We start from the raw sequence: 20,319 nt of genomic DNA, 5'->3' as shown, positions 1-20,319 counted from the left end.
ACAATGTTATCATTGTGAAGAATTTTGATAATGTTGTTTATTAGGTGATAGTTTGTAATATTAATTAAAGTGCTTGTCCCTTGAAATTCATGTTGTCTCATTTTCTTCCTTTATATTTTCCTAACCACTAGAATCGGGTCACACGCAACCCGTGCGACAAGGGGGTGGCAAATGGGTCGGACAGGCCCAGGCCCATAAGCTTGAGATTTACAAGAGGACGAGGTTGAAGCCAATTCCTATATATATGTCTGCTGGGCTTTGGCAATTCCGACGATCGGGCGATTGGAAAAACAAACAAAAAACTTAGTTTTACCGATTTTAGCCCGATCACAAAGCAATCAAACTCTTCAGAATACATCTTTCAAAGATGGATTAGAACGACATAAAACACGTATGGCTTGAAAAGTAAAGTGAAAGGAATGCAAACACTGAAAAGGAAATTACTAGGAAGTAAATGTCATTGAGATAGTAATCAAACGAACGTTACAAACACCTTCAAACTCAAATGGAAATATCGAAGCGGACATTATATTGGCATTCCTGACCCACGCCGCGAATCACATGCGGAACTCTAAAACTAAACGCCAAATGGAAAGAAATTGCTTTCAAACGGAAATGCTGTAAAACAAAAGTTTGGGAAAAGTGTCAAAAAAGTCCTAAACTTTTAGCATTGATGTCAATTTAGTCATAAATCTTTTTTCAGTGCCAATTCAGTCCTAAACCTTTTGCATTGATGCCAATTTAGTCATAAATCTTTTTTTTGTGCCAATTCAGTCCTAAACCTTTTGTGTTTGTGCCAATTCAATCATAAACCTTTTATTTTTGTGCCAATTCAGTTCTTCCAATCAATTTTAGCCGGATTTTCGTAATGTGGATGCCGGCTAGCCGGCAGCCAATCACCGGCGCTGACATGGATAACTTTTAATAATATTTTAATATTTTTTTGAATTTTTATTTATTATTTTCTTTTCTTTTCTTTTTCCCTCCCCTTCCTCCTTCCTCCGGCCGATCATTGGACCGGCCAGAGGCCAGAGGCTGGCGAGGCTCGCCCTCGCCAACGATGGCAAAGGCGAGCCTCGCCATGGCTGGACGAGGGCTCGAGCCCTCACTGGAGGCCGTGAGGTCAAAGGCCTCTAGTGAGGGCTCGAGCCCTCGCCGGCGGTTGGGTGAGGTCCAGCCTCGCCAGTGGCTGGGCGAAGCCCGACCTCACCGGATCTGGCTAGGTCCAGCCTCGCCTAGCCATGGCGAGGTCAACCTCGCCGGCCTCTGGCCCGGCAACCGGCTGGAGGAAGGATGGAAGGGAGAGAAAAAAAAGAAAAAAATAAAAAAAAATTCAAAAAATATGAAAATATTATTAAAAGTTGTCCATGTCAGTGCCGGTCGGCGTCCATGTCAGCAAAATCGGGCCAAAATTAGCCGGAAGGACTGAATTGGCACAAAGACAAAAGGTTTATGACTGAATTGACACTAATGCAAAAGGTTTAGCACTGAATTGGCACTAAAAAAAGGTTTATGACTAAATTGGCACCAATGAAGTGGCATCAAAAAAAGATTTAGGACTAAATTGGCATTAATGCAGAAGGTTTAGGACTTTTTTAACACTTTTCCCCAAAAAGTTTGGTAGAGTTTTGGTGTAATTTGAGCATTTGTTCTTCCTTTGTGGTTCTTTTATTTAAAAACTTTTGGACCTTCTTCAGCCGTTGTAATAATTCACACGCAATCCTCTCTCTAACGGCTTGTTCCTAAACTTTTGCATAATGTTCAATTCGAATCATTGAATTTCTTTAATCCCCAAGTCAATTTTGCAGCTCTTTTAGTCCAAATTTTTGTGTGGGTTTTGCTTGCTGAATAGTATGGTATGGTGAAACTGTTGATTTTTCTTTAGCATTTCGAGTGGGTAGACGATGCCTTCTACGTGTTTGACAAAATTCCTAGTTGACCATCCCCGTTCTTCATGTCAAGTGGGTCGCGCCTTCGCCAGGCCCCTCGCCTGTATCTCTCCGTGTCTGTTTGTATGATTTTGTGCCGAGGTGGTGGCTTCGCTTGAGCTCGTCTGGGGATGCTGGACCTCAAGCTTTGGTGCCCGGGCCTGATGCCTTGACACCTGGACCCGATTCCACAAAGGCCATGCTCAAGTCCACAAATGTTGTGCCCGGGTCCAACGAAGTTGGGCCCAGGACCTAAGTGCCTACACTCGGGTCTATCGAGGCCGAGCCCGGCACCTAGGTGCCTGCGCCCAGGTCCATTGAGGCCAGGCTCGGGACCTAGGTGCCCATGCCTTGATCCTTGGTGCTTGGGTTGGGGTCCATCGCGGCCAAACCCGGGACTCTAGTGCCCATATCTGGTCCCCAATTGTCCATGCGCAAGTTACTAGTGCCAGAATAATGTATGTCTATTTAGGATTTTCAATATCAAACGATGAAAAACATTTTCCAGTTCATTTTCAAGTTCCAGTCAAACACCCAAAAAACGATATTTTCCGTGAAACCGACGGAGCCTTACCTGTTGCCTTATTTCTTTTACAAATATTGATAGCCATTTGGATGCCAGACCCAATCAATCAAACAAAAAAAAAAGGTAAAAAACGTGATTGAACATTTTGTGAAAGTTTAGAGGCGCACCGGTGCCTTTATCCCTAACTCTATGACCATCACGCATTTCGTATTAGCCGTCCTCTCACATACAAACCAACTAAGTACCAAAACCAATCCTGTTTTCCTTAACTCAAAACAAATCGAAGTTCCCATTTCCTCGCTATGGTCGAAGTGTCCATTAGCTAGCTTCAGCTCGAGCTCGAAAGTGACTCTAAAGGGAGGAAGAGAAGAACTAAAAGATAAAGGGAACATTTATGAAAGTTCTGCGTTAAAGCTGTTTGTTCAACCGAAATAGAAACGAAAGATCACAGAGAACTGCAGAAATGGCAGTCCGAAACAACTGTTTTTCAGCCAAAGAAGTCCAAAATAATATATAAAAAAAGGCATATCTTAAGTTACAAAGTGAAAGAAACAGTTTCCAGAAATTTTTAAAGGAAATGAGAATTGGTCGACCAGTCCCGAGTCGAACGCTATCCATTAGAGTCCCCGTGTCGGCAACAGCCATCTTCTTCTTTCTCGTCGCTTATCCACGACACAGGAGCGCAACTAGCACCAAAATGTCTGGGTTGTTGGAAAACCAAATGGAATTGCTTCTTTGCGGTCCAAGTTGACTTCCAGGAGTACATGAACATAAACATCATTTGCTATGATGGTTATAAAAAAAAAAACATCATTTGCTATGACGAAATTACTAATTACATTATAATTGGGACGGGCGCAAAAAGAGTGCAATTTGGAAGCCTGTCTTCCTCGTCATGTTAGATGATACTAGATTGATATGCTCACAGATCAAGAGGGAACATGAGAATTCTCTTTCAGATAACACTTCTTTTCCTAGGATGCGGGCACTATACGTTCTGGTCTCGGGCCATCAGATACCAGGTTTTCACCGCTAGACTTGAGATCGTGATGCATTTCAACAATGTCCAGATTATAGCTGTACAGAATAAACAGCCGTCGTACACCCGCGACATTGCTGCTTAAAATCGCCAGGACCCGTCTCATCCAACCTTTCCACAAGGAACTCAATCCCCACTCAGAAGTTTAGTGATCTGCAAGTGCAAAATACACCCAAAACACAGAAAGAAACGGATCGCTCCGCAAAATTCTTGGGCAATAGTTGCCTTCCATCTCTTCCTTCTAGCGAGTCCCCATTGCCACAATTAAACCCTTTCTGCTTTGTTTTAGTAATTTGGTTTCGAGGGCTCACGAAATTGAATGGAAATATATCAGAGATGATCGTCCTTTGGGCCATTACTATCTATAGAGAAGCATCGTACTTGAGTACAAGAAGAACGGTTCAAAGAAAATACCAAACCAAAAGTCAAAATTCGGTAAGAGAATAAACTTGGGCTATACCGTATTCTTCTCGATGGTAAGAGTGGAGGAGCTACATTTTGTACGTGCACAAAAGTCAAGCAGTACCTGCTCCAAGGGGAAAAATGCCCACCAATACGACAACATCGTTGGCTGAAGCATTTTGGCTTTTGCAGATCCAACAGCATATCACTGTCTCTCTCCCTCTTTCTCTCTCCACTCTCTCTCAGTCCAGAAAACATGAGCAGAACCAGACATTAAAGTCCAACTGGACTTTTGGTTGTGTCTCCTTGTGCTTATACAAGTAAAAAGCATCTGCAACTGCATCCCACTACGCCCCCCCTCCTCCCCCAAATTAAATGTTTGCCATCCAAACACAGCTTGGCCTTTTCTCCTCCACACAAACACCCCACTCGAGGCAGAATGAAATGGCAATAACGGGACGCATTTGGCAAATTCCGCCTCAATTTACAGAAAGGGCTTGAGAGAAGAGGTCAACAAACATGTAATTCATTCATAGTCAGGTTTACACAGAGAAGAAAGAAGAACAAAAATCATCATACCCATACTATTTCACATGAAATCAGAAGAAAATCCCCAGGTCCTAAGGCTAATGTAACCAAGTAATAAATTGGAAAAAGAAGGGACAAGAACAAACCCAAGAGCCCCATAAGAGAGATAAAATCAATAACCCAAGTTAGAATAGAAAAATACACAGTTATAATTATCATTAGAGCAATAATATGATGATTCCTGAAAAGGGTTTCATCATCTTCCCCTGCCGGTGAAATTCATCTTCTCATAGCACCGAATCGAGAGCAGGGACAGGAACAGATGCACCTCGTCCTTACCCCACCTGGTCTGCGGCTTCACCCCCATCATCGGCGGCAGCGGCGTCGCCCACGCCGAAGCCGAGGGCGGAGCCGAGCTGGAGGAGGCCGACCCGGGCTGCTGCTGCTGCTGCTGCTTGGAGAGGGGGAGGTAGAGCGAGTGGAGCCGCCTGAAGCCACCGAGCGCGAGGACGACGGATCTGAGCTGCTGGTTACCACAGCCGATGTTGGGCCAGTGCCGGGTGCAGATCAGCTCCCAGAGCCGCTCGTCCTGGGCCGTACGGTGCCAGAGCTTGCTCACGCAGGCCGCCATCGCGAGCGTGCGGGCGTCCGCGTGCTTGAGCACCTCGAACAGCAAGTTCTCGTCGAGGTGGGCGAACCCGGTCGGCGGGACCGCGCCGCCACCGCTGCCGCCGTCCTCCTCCTCGAACTCCTGGTCGTGCTTCACCTTCTTCTTCATCTTGGCGTCTTCGCCGGCAAGAGGGCGCTTCATCTCCGGCCTCGCTCCCCGCGCCTCCGAAACTCGAAGACCCAGAAGGCTTAAGCGATTCAGCTGACCGGCGGCACTCGAGATTGCCGAGGCCAAGAAGGGGAAGACGATGAAGATGAAGATGAAGATGGTGGCGGCGATGGAGGGTTGGTTAAGGAAGGAGGAGGGAGGAGGAGGAGGAGGAGGAGGGGAAGCACATGATATGATGGATGGGGGGATGCTTTCGAAGACGACAAGCGAAGAAATGAATGCGCTTCGATTCTTTCTCTGATTCACGATTTTGTCCTCTTCTTCCTTTTTTGTTAAATTCATCGTGTACCTTGTTTTCTTCCTGTTTTTATTTTACTTTTCCCCCTTTTGATTTTAAATTTTGGTTAGTACCATCCAAAACTCCGAACTTGTATTTCTACGACAAATTTACCCTCCATCAATTTTCGCTAAATTTTATCGTCAAATTACTGAATTGGATGATACGTGAGGCAGTTAACGAATATATCAATTTAGGATTTTACCATTCTGTTTGTCACATATTTATCAATTTATAATTTTTCGTGATATTAATTTAATTTAGCGATCGTAAATTTATTTCTAATTTAAGGTAAATTTTATCACAAATTTAGAGTTTTCCCGTAAAATTAACCCTTTAAGTTTTTGACTGCTTTATTTTTATGTATATTTTTTTAATGTTTTTGCCCCTTCACGGTGCGTTTGTTTGGGACCTAAAAGAAGTCAAAATGCCCCGCAACAACTGGCCCTGGGCGGTGCTCTTATTTTATTTTACGCCCCCGTTTTTCCTAACTTCTTCATTCGAGATTTTTTTTGGGCTTAGTGCTCAACCGGAGAAATCGTTAACTAGTGAGGGTGTTTTCTGGATCGTGTGTGTTATACAAGGTAATGTTAGATTCGAATACTTTATTCTAGGTTTAGGTGCTAGCTTATTTTTATGAAGGGAGACTCCGGAAATATCTCATGCGGGGCTTTTGTTTTCCGAATAAAATATCGGGACCCTGGTTTTACTCCAAAGTACTCTTAAACTCGATTCCACTCGATCCCACGACATCCCGAGCTCGTCATCACGGTGAATAATTGTGGCCGACGAACACGTGCTTGTCGGGAGGACGTTTTACGCCTTCCCGAGGGCATTTGGATCGGGCAAAAATAGCAGAGATGTGCTCATCGGGCAATACATCGAAACGCCCCGAATTTCGCATTTTGAAGAACGCATAATACATGTAAGGCACATGCTTGTCGGGCAATCGTTATTTCCTTTATCGACAACGAAGCTCGAGGGGTTACTAGATTAAAGAGATGAAGAAGGTTGGGATAATCTATGACATTTACCAATTTTTGCGAATCATCATCATTCATGCCGCATATTTCTACCTTGATCCACATGGAATCGACCCACAAAAAAAAAAAAAGAATAGATGAAATTATATCGTATGAATATTAAAGTTCCCAATTGAGCTCATTTTGCTAATTACATGTGTACCGTTTAAGAGTACATTCGTTTCGTGGAAAATGAGTGATTAGAAAAATATTTTTCAAAAAATGATTATTTATATCGTTTAGAAAAATTAGTCAACGGAAAATGTTTTTATCATCGATAACAACCTATACTTACCTATTTTCATGGGCGATGAAAAAAGTTTCTATTCATTTATTTTTGCAAGTAATATAAGCGGTTATTTTTGAAAAATATTTTTTAATCACTCATTTTTTCGCAAAATGAACGTGTCCTAAAACTCTATTTGGTTTCGCTTTAATACGGAGCGGGTCCTTGATCCCCAATGGCCATGATCATTGATCATCCCCACGAATTTCAGTGGATTCCTGAAATTGCGTTCCTCGAAGCGGATAAGTACAGCTGCGTTACTGCTAGTGTTAGTCTTTTCCTAACATCAGAAATTAGTCGCAATCTGGACCAAACTCTCACCCACATTTTCCCTCCTCTTTGTCGAAAGCTGGAAGTCTTTCCTCTTTTTTTTTCCTTTCTTTTTTTGTGGCTTGAATTGTAGAGACACCAATTTGAACTAAGGGCGATCGGTTCTCAATCCAATCCGGCTCCACAAAACGGGACCGGATCGGGAGAATTGGTTCCCAAAATTAGAAACCGGGGACTAGACCGGTTGGTCCTAAGACCGGGAACCGGTCACTTAGGGTTTAGTTCGCATTTTACTAATTTTTATCAATAAATTTATGTCAATGAAGTTCACTTAGGATTTAATTCACATTTTACTAATTTTTGTCAATAAATTTATGTCGATGAAGTTCACTTAGGGTTTAGTTCATATTTTACTAATTTTTTGAAAAAAAATTAAACTATATATATAGTCGGTCCGGCCCGGTTCTCCCTTGGAACCGAGAATCGGACCGCCCGGACACCGGTTCCATTTTTAGAAACCGAGAATCGGACCGATATTCTTGAGAACCGGACTAAACCGGCCAGTCCGGTTCGGTCCGAGCGGTCCATTTTGCATACCCCCAATTTGAACCGATGGAAAGATGAGATGTAGCACTGGTGGTGATGGCCAATAATAGGTAATACGAGATCGCGAGCTCGAACCAATTTGCGATGGACCAGTTTACGATGGCGATGGGCCAATAATAGGTAATACGAGATCGCGAGCTCGAGCCAGTTTACGATGGACCTCCAGCACCTTGGAAGGACTATTATCATAACGCAGGACAACTGGATTGATGGTGGCATCCGACGATGACTGACGTCGAATTTGTGTAATGTCAAAGAGGGTAGCCGTTCCGATCGCTCCTCCTTGCTCCGTCTATTGGCAAAAATAGTCGTTCTAGTTGACTAAAATTGCTCGTATTTATTTTTCTATTTGTTGGTCGTATGTATTGAACTAAATTCGGAATTGGGCACAATATAAAAGATCTTTTTGAAGCACATATTCCTCTGGGGGAGCAATAAGGGCATGAATATAAAAGTCTTTATGACACGATCGATAATTCGATTCATTTTCATATAGGCATCGCTCTGGCCTCTTTGGGTGTTATTACTTCCTTGGTGGCTCAACACATTTACTCTTTACTTGCTTCTGTGTTCATAACACAAGACTTTACTACTCAAGCGGCGTCATATACTCATCACCAATATTGCGTCGTATACTCATCACCGATACACATAGGATTCATCATGACGAGGCTACATAGAACTTGTAACAATTGTTTTGCTCCCGACTCTCTCGTCGTCCTCCTCCATGTCATCGGCCGAGCACTTTGGTGATCTAACAATATAACAATTTTTTTGGGCCAACATGCTTTTAATACCCCTAATTCCCATCACATGTTCAATTGGGTTCCTAAGTTTTTTTTTTTTTTTTTTTTTGTGTAGCTAAGTTCTCTAACTTACTCAATTGGTGAGATCCGATTCTTCCATTACATGTTATTAGCGATCCATTATTTCGATCACATTGCATTGCTAACACAGCAAAGATCCGCCCCCGCCATAACAGGTCATTGAAGTACTTTTGTGGCCTTTGCATATGTTTGCTAGGCGAGAGCCCATTGACTCTAAACTAGCGACGAAGAGATGGCGGTGCCACCCCATTTCTCCTTGCCCCCTCCCTACTATTCTCACTAATGTGGCATACCACGTCGTCGACACATCCGTATTATCGAGAACGTTTGGCACTTGCCCATGCATGAGCAAGCAAATACGACGGAACCGTAATTACAAATTGGTGCATGATTAATAATTTTGATTACCCAAACCCAAGTTAAAAAGTTTGATCGCACATATTAGTAATAATTGGGCATTTGGCATGAAATGAAGGATTGGAGGTGGAATTAACTCTTGATTTCTCTTCGAACGAAAAAAAAAGGAAGTCACTCCAAATAGTGTGATAACGCCCCAGTGATGTTGGGAGCACGAGGGTTTGCGATCGAAACTCGTGAAGATTCTCTCGAGCAGTAGCTGCACAAAGCGACTTTTCTTTTTAACTGTTTTTGTCGGAGGCATAATAAAGTTTCTGATTTGACATGACTGAATGCTTAAATTGCGGCAGGGACGCAGCTGATTTTTTTGTATTAGAAATTCTCACTTGAAACGTTTTTAACGTAATTATTATCACGAAAAGCCTTAAATTGATATATTTATGATACATTTATTTTAAATTAATTTTTTGATCATAAAAAATCTCAAATTAATACATCTGTATAAATTTACCCTCTGTTATTCTCCGTTAAATTTTATTATCAAATTACTTAGTTAAATAACACATTGCAATTGACGAATGTACCAGTTTGAGGTTTTTATCTTTCGTTTGTCTTGGGTGTACTAGTTTGTGATTTTTTTTGTATTAATTTAATTTAATGAAGGGTAAATTTGTCACAAATGTACAAGTTTGAAGTTTTTAGTGGTCAAAAAATTAATTTTGGGTGAATTTATCACAAGTGTAGCAGTTTGGGGTTTCAATAGTCAAAAAATTAGTTTATGGTATATTTGTCACAAATGTATCAATTTGAAATTTTTTTTGTGGTATTAACCCTTTTAATTTTCATTTTTTCCCAATACATTACTCATCTTATCTGTTCATGCGTCTATTCCAAGATGTAGTTCATCACGGTGGAGGTACTTATTGACGAAGTTGAATCTAATTTAGATAGCTATTCTTGTTATCCTAATAACTAAACACCCTAAGAATTAGAAATGCACGTGCTTCATGTGATATAAGAGTTGCATATGGCGAATCCGATTCCTGATGCTTGTTTTGATTAATCGATAACAATCGCTTGCTAGATTGACCAAGCCTATTCAAAGACGACGGTTCCGTGGCAAACGATCTCTTTTATCGGTTCTCGTCGCGTAAGTTGCTATTGGCATGCTAGGATAGCCCGGTTTAAAGGGTTGAGGCAACCTTCGCATTTAGCCTCCCTTCTCATTCAAAAATAGCACGTGTCAAATCATCTGACATAAAGTTATTACCAAATTCACACTTTCTTCACCACCACTTTCCGATTTCTAGTTAACATTCAAGTGAGTGTTGTACGAAAATTACCACATTTTTGACGTCATTTTTTCCTTTTATTTTTTCTACCAAAATTCTCTTCAAACATAGCACTGGAGCCTAAGAACCCTAATTAATATAGCCCATCACAAAATTTTGGGGACATGCGTTGAGGAGGGGAGACAACAAAAGAAAAGTGCTCAAAAGGTTAGAGAGTACAAAACGGCGAAAGATTGAATAAAGATGAGAGCGCAAATTAAGCGGTTGGGACTAAATCCACGTTCATTTCATCTTATGGTTAGCCAAAGTGTCTTGTTTTGATGGGAAGATTACAAGCAAACTTTTCGAGGATCGATGACGACAAGGATGTTTTTGGCGTTACCATACTCGCTTTTATATTGAACCGGATCTTTCATCCGGTTCAAAACCCTTCTGACCTTTTTATATTCTCCCTCGCGTAGATAAATTTCGTGGCCTATGTTTTGGCACGATGAGTGTTTCTATTGCTTGACCATACGATTTTCGTCGTTTAATCTCAACAAATAAAAAATACTATTTCTTGCGTCGGAGCCAAAAAGTAAAGGCCCACGAGTCGTGACAAAAATAATTCACCATATTTGGATTTTTCTTTTTGTCCACTAAAGAAAGAAAAGATAAAGATAAAGACATACGATGAGACTGGATTCAGACACGATATAAACACCGTAGAACGATTAACATAACATGAATTTGACATAACATAAAATGCTTGTTGGGCCCCTCAAATTTGCTTTCCTTTTAGCAGTAATCGAGGATTTATTTTTCTCCCACAAGAAATCTGATATATTTGCCTTTTTTTTTTCTTTTCAATTGATAAAAAGAAGTGTTTCGCACTCGCCAAGATTCGAACCCTGCTCTATTTATCTAAATGAAACAGCGGTAAAACAACAACTTTGCAATTTGCAAAGTATCAGATAACACCATATGATCAGATTATTAAACAAAACAAACAATTTGGCGTAGGCGGGTCTTCAATGGACCCGACCTATTATTCTTCTAGTGGCCAATTCCTCTATTGCTGGGGCCGGAATAAGCTTGAGCTGCCTTGAACATGGGAAGCGAGGACCGGGTCAGGGACATCTCGTTGGCATCAAGATGCCTCGACGCCACCATGCCTCGACGTGAGAGGAGAAGCAAGGCCATGCCGAGCAATATTGCGCAGGACATGAAACGACGCCATTGATGCTTCATGGTTGCAGCTTCTCTTTGGTGATTTGTGTCCTCCACAGAAACGATTGATATTTATACACCTCGTTCACATGCTAAAACCGAGTGCTAGCTGTTGGAGGGACTAAAGATATGGGGGAAGGAGACGGTGGAAGTACTCCAAGGTTGACGAAATGGGAGTTCAATCGATTGTTGAAAGATTGCGTATCATTATTTCTTTGAGCCCGTGAATTTTTGTCACAGGCTCGGGAGATCTCTCTCTTCCTTTTCAATCGATAAGCATAGAGTTTGCCCGAACCTAGAACTTGATAGCACAAATTACTAACTCGAAGACCATATTAGCAAAAAAAATTGCAAGTTTGGTAGATTGGGTTGCGATCGGCAGATTGATCGCACGGCCGTGATACTTTGGGAACAGTTCTCGTTCATCTCAGTTGAGACCTTAACCAGAACCTATCATGGTTCAAGTACGTGGCGAGTTTCTGTTGCCAGTCATGAGGCAAGAACTTCGCTTAAATTGCTTTCATCTTGCTCTTGGGTATGACAAAGATCTGCTAATGAAAATTGTCCGTGAGTCCTGCCAAGTTGGATAGAGAGATCCATTTGTAATTAATATGGCCAAGGAACTTTGAAGGGAATCCTTGCAAAAATCGCCAAAATCAGCTGACTAGTTGATAATTTAGTGAAAGTGCAATTTAATATACTCATGCGGGACATATAGGTAGATTTGAATTTTCAAATCTTCTTAGAAGGTCGAAAACAAATTGCACTCCCGGCCAACCTTGTGGGAAGTACGTATGATGGACGCAAAAGGGTTTGAATCATTGAACATTGAACACTGAACAGAGCCTATTCACATCGAACAAGTTCTTGTAACTAGATGTAGAACCAAAAGATATCACCATCTGATGCCTAGACATTATCTGGTAGAAACTAGAAAAAGCAACACAGAAGTGGATTCAACCAAAAAAAAACACAGAAGGGGAATGAAAGATGACTGGCGGCTCGACAATAGGCTGTCCGCTTAGCTAAGAAAGCTGCCAATAGCTTATCGATTTAAAGCAGAAGGTACACTGAAATGGTGGTGTCTGGCGTCTAGTAGGCCGGGTAGTTTACTTCTGTTCAACTATGCTCCGAGTCTCAACCCCGACACATGTTGCAGATCCTAAAAATCCTTTGCCCATCCATCATGCTGCAAAGTTCCTCTAGTGCAGATGCTGCTAAGTCAATCTTAAGATGATCTAACTGGGTTACCACCAACGGCAATAGCAACTAGCAAGGTGCAGAAGGAAACTAATCTGACCAAATATGTGCGAAGCAATACAGATTAAATTCCTATGCGCCAAATCTCAAGTCAAAAAAGAAGGATCCTCTTGGCTTCATATTGCGCCTCATAAAGGCATAACTCAACTTGGTTTGCTCTTAATTTCAGTGGTGGAAAGGAAAAACATTCCCATGCTTGAAAAATTGAACACGACAAAACATAAAGGCTAGTCCATAATATCAGCTAATGCACCCAAAGTACGGACAATAACTTCCTAGGAGCCCCGCATATAGAAAACTACACTGCTAAAATAAGTGATTGCTATACTGAAAGAAAAGTATTTCCAGTTATCCTTCCACCCTGTACTCAAATTCGTAATTCAATGTGGTCATATCACGAGAAGGTATTCTTTGGTGCAAATGTTTAAAGATAGAGGCATCTGCTAAGCTTCAACTCCGGCTTCACAATCAGACTCGGATGCTCTTACAATGTTCTGATTTTTCAGTTTAGATACTTTAATAAGCCTGAGCGCAGATTTAAGATGAAGACAATTGCAAATAAATAGTAGTTTAGGCATTCGCAGAATCATCCTGCCTTTTGGTCATCTACGAAACTGTTTGTTTATGGATATTGAGGGAATCATTGATGGACTGGACTTTGAGGTCAGTGACCCAAGGCTAGCTTCCATTTTTGCAATACAATGGAGAGGAGGGTTCTTAAATGAAAAAAATTCTTTTACTGAGGCACATGCACTTGCACCACTCTACCAACTGAGCTACGTTTCCCCGACAGTTTATATCCCTTCAGAAACAATACAAAAATGAGAAGTTTATTTGATAAGTTTAATGGATAGGATACCTCAACAGCATGCATTACTGCACTTAACAGAGGGTTTGATGTTTGACTTCGGACCATTAGGTTCATTAGGTAAAATGGTGGAACAAACCAAGGACCAAAATGCCTTGAGCGATGGCCCTTCCACTCAGCACCATCGGATCCAGGGGTGACAAGATCAAGTTGGTAAGGATTAAAATAGTCCTCCATAGTTTCCACCGCCTGTCTGGGGTTGAGCCCTGGGATATCTATCTATATGGTGAAGAAAAAACAGCTTAAGATCTCTATTCTTATTACTACTATTTCACACTAGGACAGGCAACAAGACATTTATTCACACTGCCATCTGCCGCTGCATCCCCGCAGAGGATAGGACCCGTCAAATAACAAATCAAAGAAAAAGTAGCAGGTAAATAGAAGATTCCAATAGGCCTGTATCGATCGACTTCAAGACGACTAGTTTTGGAAAAATGAGGGGGATCAAAATAATCCGACTGAGTGCATCAAAGTGCTTCCAGCAGCAACTGGTATATCAGCTTTTAAAACATGTGTGATAGCATTTAGGAGCTTCGCTTAATTGATAAATGCTAAGCCAATTTCAGTGCCAACTAAAAGTTGACTGGTACTTCTTACTTTCAAGTTTTAAGTCACCGTAGCCAAAACAAGCCACCAAAAGCCCAAAATAAGAAGAGACGGAACATGAAGTGAAGGGCTCAGAAGCTGAAAACCATGAGCCAAGCTGCACCAGAAAATTGTGGATAAGGGGTTTGATTTAATTTTGCCACTTGACCTTCATTAGTGATAACCATTGGCAGTTATTACTTTCAAGTTTTAACAATCACCATAACCTAATAGAAAACAGCCAAAGCAAGCCACCTCAAGCCCAAAATAAGAAGAAAGGCAACATGAAGCAAAGGGGTTAGAGGCTTAAAACCATGAGCAGAGCTGCACCAGAAAGCGGTCAAAAAGGGTGTTGATTGATTTTGCCAATTGACCTTCATTAGTGATAACCATTGCTCAAACTTCCACCAAATTCGATCAAATTAATTTCCTCATTTGGACACACATGTTTACATTCAAGATAATGCCTGTATTCTTCACGGTATGTACAGCTAGTGATCAACGGGTCCACATCCTATTTTCAACAGAAAAGCTTGCATGGAGAAGACAGATCAGACTTAAGTTCATAAGGGCCCCTTCTATGTCCCTGGCCCTCAAGGGATGGTTCTCGTAGTTACGGGGTACGTAGCCACGCTACACATTCGCATTGCAAGGTATCACATTACAATGCACACTTTGAAAATCTAGGGTAATCTGATGACTACGACCCCTAAGAAACAGTTCCGTAGCCCAAATTTAAGCAGGAAAATTTATCAAAACAGAGGGCCAAAGAATTCCCTGTGAATTGGAAGTGCTATCAGAACCAAACATAAAGTACAATCTAGCACAAAAGAGAGCCTTTCCTCATAGCAAATCAACAACCGAGAGGCTTTCAGACGTCCAAGTTGCCCTAATTACAACACATACGAGATCAACAATACTCCTCGAGCAAAGGGTAAAAGATGTTATGCACAAATCCACGACAAACAGCAACACATGTTATCCTATCAGACATACTACTTCACTGTACTACCTCAAAACCCCGAGCTTGTCATCTAAAGGGAAGGCGCGACCAAAAAGAGAACACCCCACCTCAAAACGACGACGACCTTTCGACCCCGGAATCGAAAGAAGGGGAGACGTCCAGCACCTCGGGGGTCTTCGGCGGGAAGGAGCCGCGGTCGCGGGCGGTGCGCGGCTGGAGGGAATCCAGCATGCGCCGGGCGATAGCCCTGGCGTACGCCTGGAGGACGTCCGCACCGTCGTCGTCGGCGGAGGCGGCGGCGGCGGCGGCGGCGTACTCCTCCTGCTCGATGGCGCGGGCGACGGGCGCCGCCTCGTCCCGGGGCAGGGTGCCGTAGCGAGCGGAGAGCGCCGACGGAGCGGACAGCGTCTCCACGAGGCGCGAGACGATCGCGTCGCGCGTGGTCCGGGTCGGGGGCCAGAGGCGAAACGCGGTGTCGGGGTCGGGCTCTTCGGGAGGCGCTTCTATTTGTAGAGGCGGCGGCGAATCCTGTTCTGGTGGAGGAGGCGGCGGCGGCGGCGGCGCCGGCGGAGCCACAACTTCTTCCGATTCAGACATGGGAGAAGAGCAGGGAAAGGACGAGTACGCGAAACGAGTAGAGCAGGAGAGTAAGCAGGGGATTTACGCTCGTAACTAAGTAATATAACTTCGCGACGATAATTTATTTATAGAGTTCGTAACACGAAAATGTTAACGCCATTTTGCTCTATCGATCGTAACTTATATGTACTAGTCGTAATTTATTTGCACTTGGAACTAGTAACATCCGTTTATAATGATAAATTTATTCATAGAGTTTGTAACATGAAAATGTTAGCATTCAATTAGAGAAGTAATTCAGATTGTTATAAGTGACTGTAGCTATATTTAGTAGTTGCCCTTAATAATGGCAATTTCTTTACAAGTTCTTGTCAATGAAAAGTTAGTAACCGTCTTCTGCATGTAATTATTAACCTTAAAGTCTCGTAAGGTTGAACATGCAAGCCTGAATAGCTTTCTACGAAAAATCACAATAATCTTGAATTCATCGTAAATGTCTTTTCCTATTCTTAGGAACCTACCTTTATGATCGTAACAATTCTTTACAGTTTGTGAACTAAAAGACCCTATCAGTGGGCAATAGTCCTCACATGTCATTATCTTTCTTAATCACTAGTAACATTGACAGTTTTATAGTCAATTATTTCCTTAAATGTTCATAAGCTACTATCTTTTTAAAGTTATTCGACGTTTGAAATTTTTCTCCACAATGGTGAACATGACAAATCGGACCGGTTCTGTAAATTGCTAGACTGGATCATAGAATTTCCCCACCCAGGGCATATACTGATCCATGATGTTGCTTACCAACAAGCAAAGTATTCAATGACTGCCACATAGTGTTGAAATGCTTTTAAACGGTCCGCATTGTTCCACATGAACTTCATTTGAGAGTCATCAAGTTAAATGGTCAAGATCCATTTTAAAATAAGAGTCACGGTAGGCACTCATCAAGTATACTTTATTTATAATAATTTAATTTTCAAGGCACTGATCGTGCATAACAGAAAGCAATCGACACATTAAACACTATAAAATTTTCTTAATTGGTTGCTTAACAAGTATGCCCGGGGCCCTCATTAATATAATCCTTAAAAAGTTCGTCACACACCAAGTAAATAATATTTCATGTAAGTGTGCACAGTTACATGTGCAGTTGAATGAAAAAAGTGCAAATTACATAAACTAAGCAACCAAGCAAACCAAGTTTAATGAACTCTCTCCAGAAAGCAACTAAGTTCTCATTGGGTGACTAATAAAGCTTCGGGAATTTCATAAAGTGATCATCCAGACCGATCCGCCATGGGAAAGCGAAAGTGAAAGCGAAAACGGGGGTTATGGCAAGTTAGGAAAGACAAAGCCGAACGAGATGTTTCCAAGAAAAGCTTTCCATCTTTAGTGGAATTGTTAACAGAGAGGATGAGAAAGGAAGTCGCACCTAGCAAAGAAACCTAGGAGGAGACGCCTAGAAACTAGCAGCAACTATTCCACCAAGGAGCAGGATATGTACCGATTATAAGAGTCGGACTCGAACTATCAGGTATGAGCAACTCACTCCAAGCAACTCACCCATTCTAGGTCCTATGCAGAGCCACCGTCCACCACCACCAGTAGCCACCACCTGTTGCCATCGGCCACTATGGTCGACATCGCTGCCTAGCATTGCTCTCTCTCTCTAGCTTCGTTAGCTCTATCATGCTTGCGTTACCATCACGACGACACCAATTGTAAATCTATCTCTTTCCTTGACGGCCTCGAAATTTGGAGTATACTAAGGCGCTCTCTCTCTCTCTCTCAAACCAATGTGTTTTCTTTGCAACCGCCAAATCTTTGTACTTACACAACAACCTCTAACCCCATGACATTGGATTTGCCTAGGGACCGATATGATGTCCAGAGGAGATGTCAATCAAACCTCGAAATCCCTAGTATACCAAGGAGATGAAAATCATATTGCAACTTTAGTTAATGGCAGGTCCTTTCTTCAAACATACATATCATCTTACAATAATAATCGTCCAAAGTATTCTTAGTCCGTTCAAAGACCTAATGAAAGTCCATGTGAATGGGCATTTCATTAATACATTACACATCCCATCTTCTTTTTCTTTCCTTTAACACATTATCATTAGACATGAATTAGAATTCTTATTTCATTCCACTCTACTTTGTGTTTTTTTCTCCCTTCCATTCATACCAACTTACTTTGTTATTACACATTAGTTCACAAGCATTGTGGCGGTTGAACATGACCAAAATAAATTCACTGGAGAACGACCTTCTCAAAGCTATGCAAGAACATTACCAATCATGCATTGGCGCACTTTGCACATAGCCTCCAATGGCTGTCTCTTGGGCATTGTGAGTCCCGTCCCTTCCGACAAGTCCACCGACTCTTCGCCGACTCGTTCCCACTCCAAGCATTGAATAAGCGCCGCCAGAGCCAAACCTACCACTCTATTGGCAAGGCTAGCATCGGGACACCTCCTCCTCCCCATGCCAAACGGCAACAGCCGTCCACCTATGATGCCCTTCCAATCCCTCGTATCTCCCTAGTTTAAAACTTGTTGGATCGTTCCACACTTTTGGGTCTCTCTGAATTGCCCACGCATTTACTAGGATCACGGTGCCTCCAGGCACGTTGAATCTGCCAATCGTGCACTCCTCAGAGGACTCGTGAGGCACTAGGAGTGGCGTCGGCGGAAACAATCATAGCGCTTTGTTGATGATGTTTTGAAGGCAAGGCAGCTTTTGGATGTTTGCTTTGTCAGCTAGACGGTCTCGACCAATGACGCCGTCTACTTCTGCTTGAACTTTCTTCAGGACGTCCAGATGGTTGAGTAGGAGGGACATGGCCCATTCTAATGTCACCGAGGACGTGTCCGTGCCCGCAGCTAACATCGATTGCCGCGGAATATGGTTAAGTAATTTGCTAAGGCTACGCAAGGCAGCCATTCTGTGCTTGGGAATAGATTTTGCTCAGAAATGATTCTTTTTAATTCTGTGCCCGGAAATAATTTATAAGCATTTGAAGGTGTTTAGCAACTGCTCAAAATTTCTATTCTTAGAATAGAAAAAGAACATAAATGCGTTTGGTAACTACACAAAATTTCATTTTATTAATAATATTTTAATAATATTTTGAATTTTTTAATATTTCTTTCTTTTTTTTCTTTTTTCTTTCTTTCTCTTCCCTTCCTTAGCCAAGGCCGGTCGCCGGCGCCCGCGATCGGCCATAGGCCAGGGCCGGTGAGGACATCACGGCCCTCGTCGCCACCCTCTCCGCCGGCCTCGTCGGTCGCGACGGCAAGGTCGACCTCGCCGTCGCCACCCAAGTCCATCGCCTGGGTGGCGACGGCGAGGTCAGCCTCGCCTTGGCTGGGTGAGGCCTCGCCGTCGCGGTAGCGAGCCGCCGTTGCCCAGGTCGCTTGGGCCGCGATGCCTTCGTCGGCCCTAGCCGGTCACCGGCGGGTGGCGGGCGACAGGCCGAAGAACGACAATAAACCAAAAAAAAAGAAGAAAATCAAGAAGAATCAGAAATGGAAAAATTGTTCCAGAATCAAGAAGCTACTTTTTTGTGCTTCTTAATTCTGTTCCAAAACTAATTCTGGGAACAATTATTTGCAAAATTGTGTCCAGTACAAAAAATTTAACAAACGGATTTCTGCTCCCAAACTGATTCTATGAACAAAAGAACATAAATTTTTATTATTTAGCAAGTTACTAAACAGGCCCTAAGTATGTTCGTTGGTTTCAAAGAGAGATGAAACTGGTTTTCGAAATTGAAGAACCATCGGGTTCAGACGTAAAGAGGAAAATGCAAAGGAAAATGTTCGCTTTAAGTCGGTATCAATAATTGGCCGCTCTTATGGTCTTGTTCATGTGTAAGTGCAAAATTTATCTGTTTCATGCATCATGTAGATGTAGAAGTGATTTTCTACGGTGGTTTGTCTTGTCAATGGTGACAGTTTTCGAGACGACATGCTTCGGTATGGTTCGACCGGTATTCAGCTTGAATCGATCGGAGTTGAAAAACATGCGTAAATTCAAGAAAGAAAAGTAGAACTTGACCTAAATCAATTACCTCACACATGATGGAAGTAATTTCATTTTGGCCACTCTCTTCTTTCTCTGTTTTAAACCATCATTCAAACCTAAAGGTCATAGAAAATGCCTTGTTTGGGAAGAAGTCATATTTTTGTCCATTTGCTCCCTCATCTCTCATTTCCTTTCTTTCCGGATATGTTCTCACCATTGTTATTCTTATTTTGGTGAACTTGAAGGAGTGGATCCTTCAATAATTTATAATTATTTGTTATTTAGTTTTTGTAATTCATAACATATTATTAATTTCGCAGTAAATTAAATTATTGTTCGTCATTTAATCATTTCTCATTGGAGAGCACTAAAAGACCTGTCTCACAAAACTCTGAAACATGCATGAGTGATGTGAACAGAACATGTGCTATACACATACTAGGATTTGGCCTTTGATGATGTCGTCCGAGTAGCCCTCCGACAGCATGGTATCGATCATTGTCTTGCTCTCCACCTCTCTGCCGCACTTTTTGTTCAAGAAACGGGTTTCGTCGCGATTAGAAATCATAATCTCGAATTTTCTGCTTTTAATGACGCGTCAGCTAAAAATTAGGT

At 42.2% G+C, this 20,319-nt stretch overlaps 2 protein-coding genes and 1 pseudogene across 3 annotated transcripts; all 3 read right to left on the bottom strand.

The window, feature by feature from the left end:
* Positions 1 to 4,405: 4,405 nt before the first annotated feature.
* LOC115675818 (F-box protein GID2) lies at positions 4,406 to 5,558 on the bottom strand. The gene has a single exon (XM_030598601.2). It carries the CDS (start codon positions 5,541 to 5,543, stop codon positions 4,680 to 4,682), a length of 864 nt encoding a protein of 287 aa, XP_030454461.2. The 5' UTR covers positions 5,544 to 5,558; the 3' UTR covers positions 4,406 to 4,679.
* A 6,408-nt stretch (positions 5,559 to 11,966) lies between these two features.
* LOC115675708 (MFP1 attachment factor 1-like) lies at positions 11,967 to 15,722 on the bottom strand. Of its 2 annotated transcripts, none has more exons than XM_056316859.1 (2): positions 15,195 to 15,722; positions 11,967 to 11,981 (listed from the first exon to the last, which is right to left on the bottom strand). In XM_056316859.1, exon 1 carries the CDS (start codon positions 15,682 to 15,684, stop codon positions 15,196 to 15,198), a length of 489 nt encoding a protein of 162 aa, XP_056172834.1. In that variant the 5' UTR covers positions 15,685 to 15,722; the 3' UTR covers positions 11,967 to 11,981; position 15,195. The 2 variants fall into 2 exon arrangements, with proteins under 2 accessions (XP_056172834.1, XP_030454318.2); XM_030598458.2 differs by lacking the exon at positions 11,967 to 11,981 and adding an exon at positions 12,206 to 12,607.
* Positions 15,723 to 17,857: 2,135 nt separating this feature from the next.
* LOC130139760 ((+)-piperitol/(+)-sesamin synthase CYP81Q2-like) lies at positions 17,858 to 20,203 on the bottom strand (annotated as a pseudogene).
* Positions 20,204 to 20,319: the final 116 nt, after the last annotated feature.

Source organism: Syzygium oleosum, unplaced genomic scaffold, assembly GCF_021117445.2.
Source record: "Syzygium oleosum isolate NSW1041296 unplaced genomic scaffold, Sole_v2.1 Sole_v2.13, whole genome shotgun sequence".
Classification (NCBI taxonomy): Eukaryota; Viridiplantae; Streptophyta; class Magnoliopsida; order Myrtales; family Myrtaceae; genus Syzygium; species Syzygium oleosum.
This window is presented reverse-complemented; position numbering and strand designations above follow the sequence as displayed.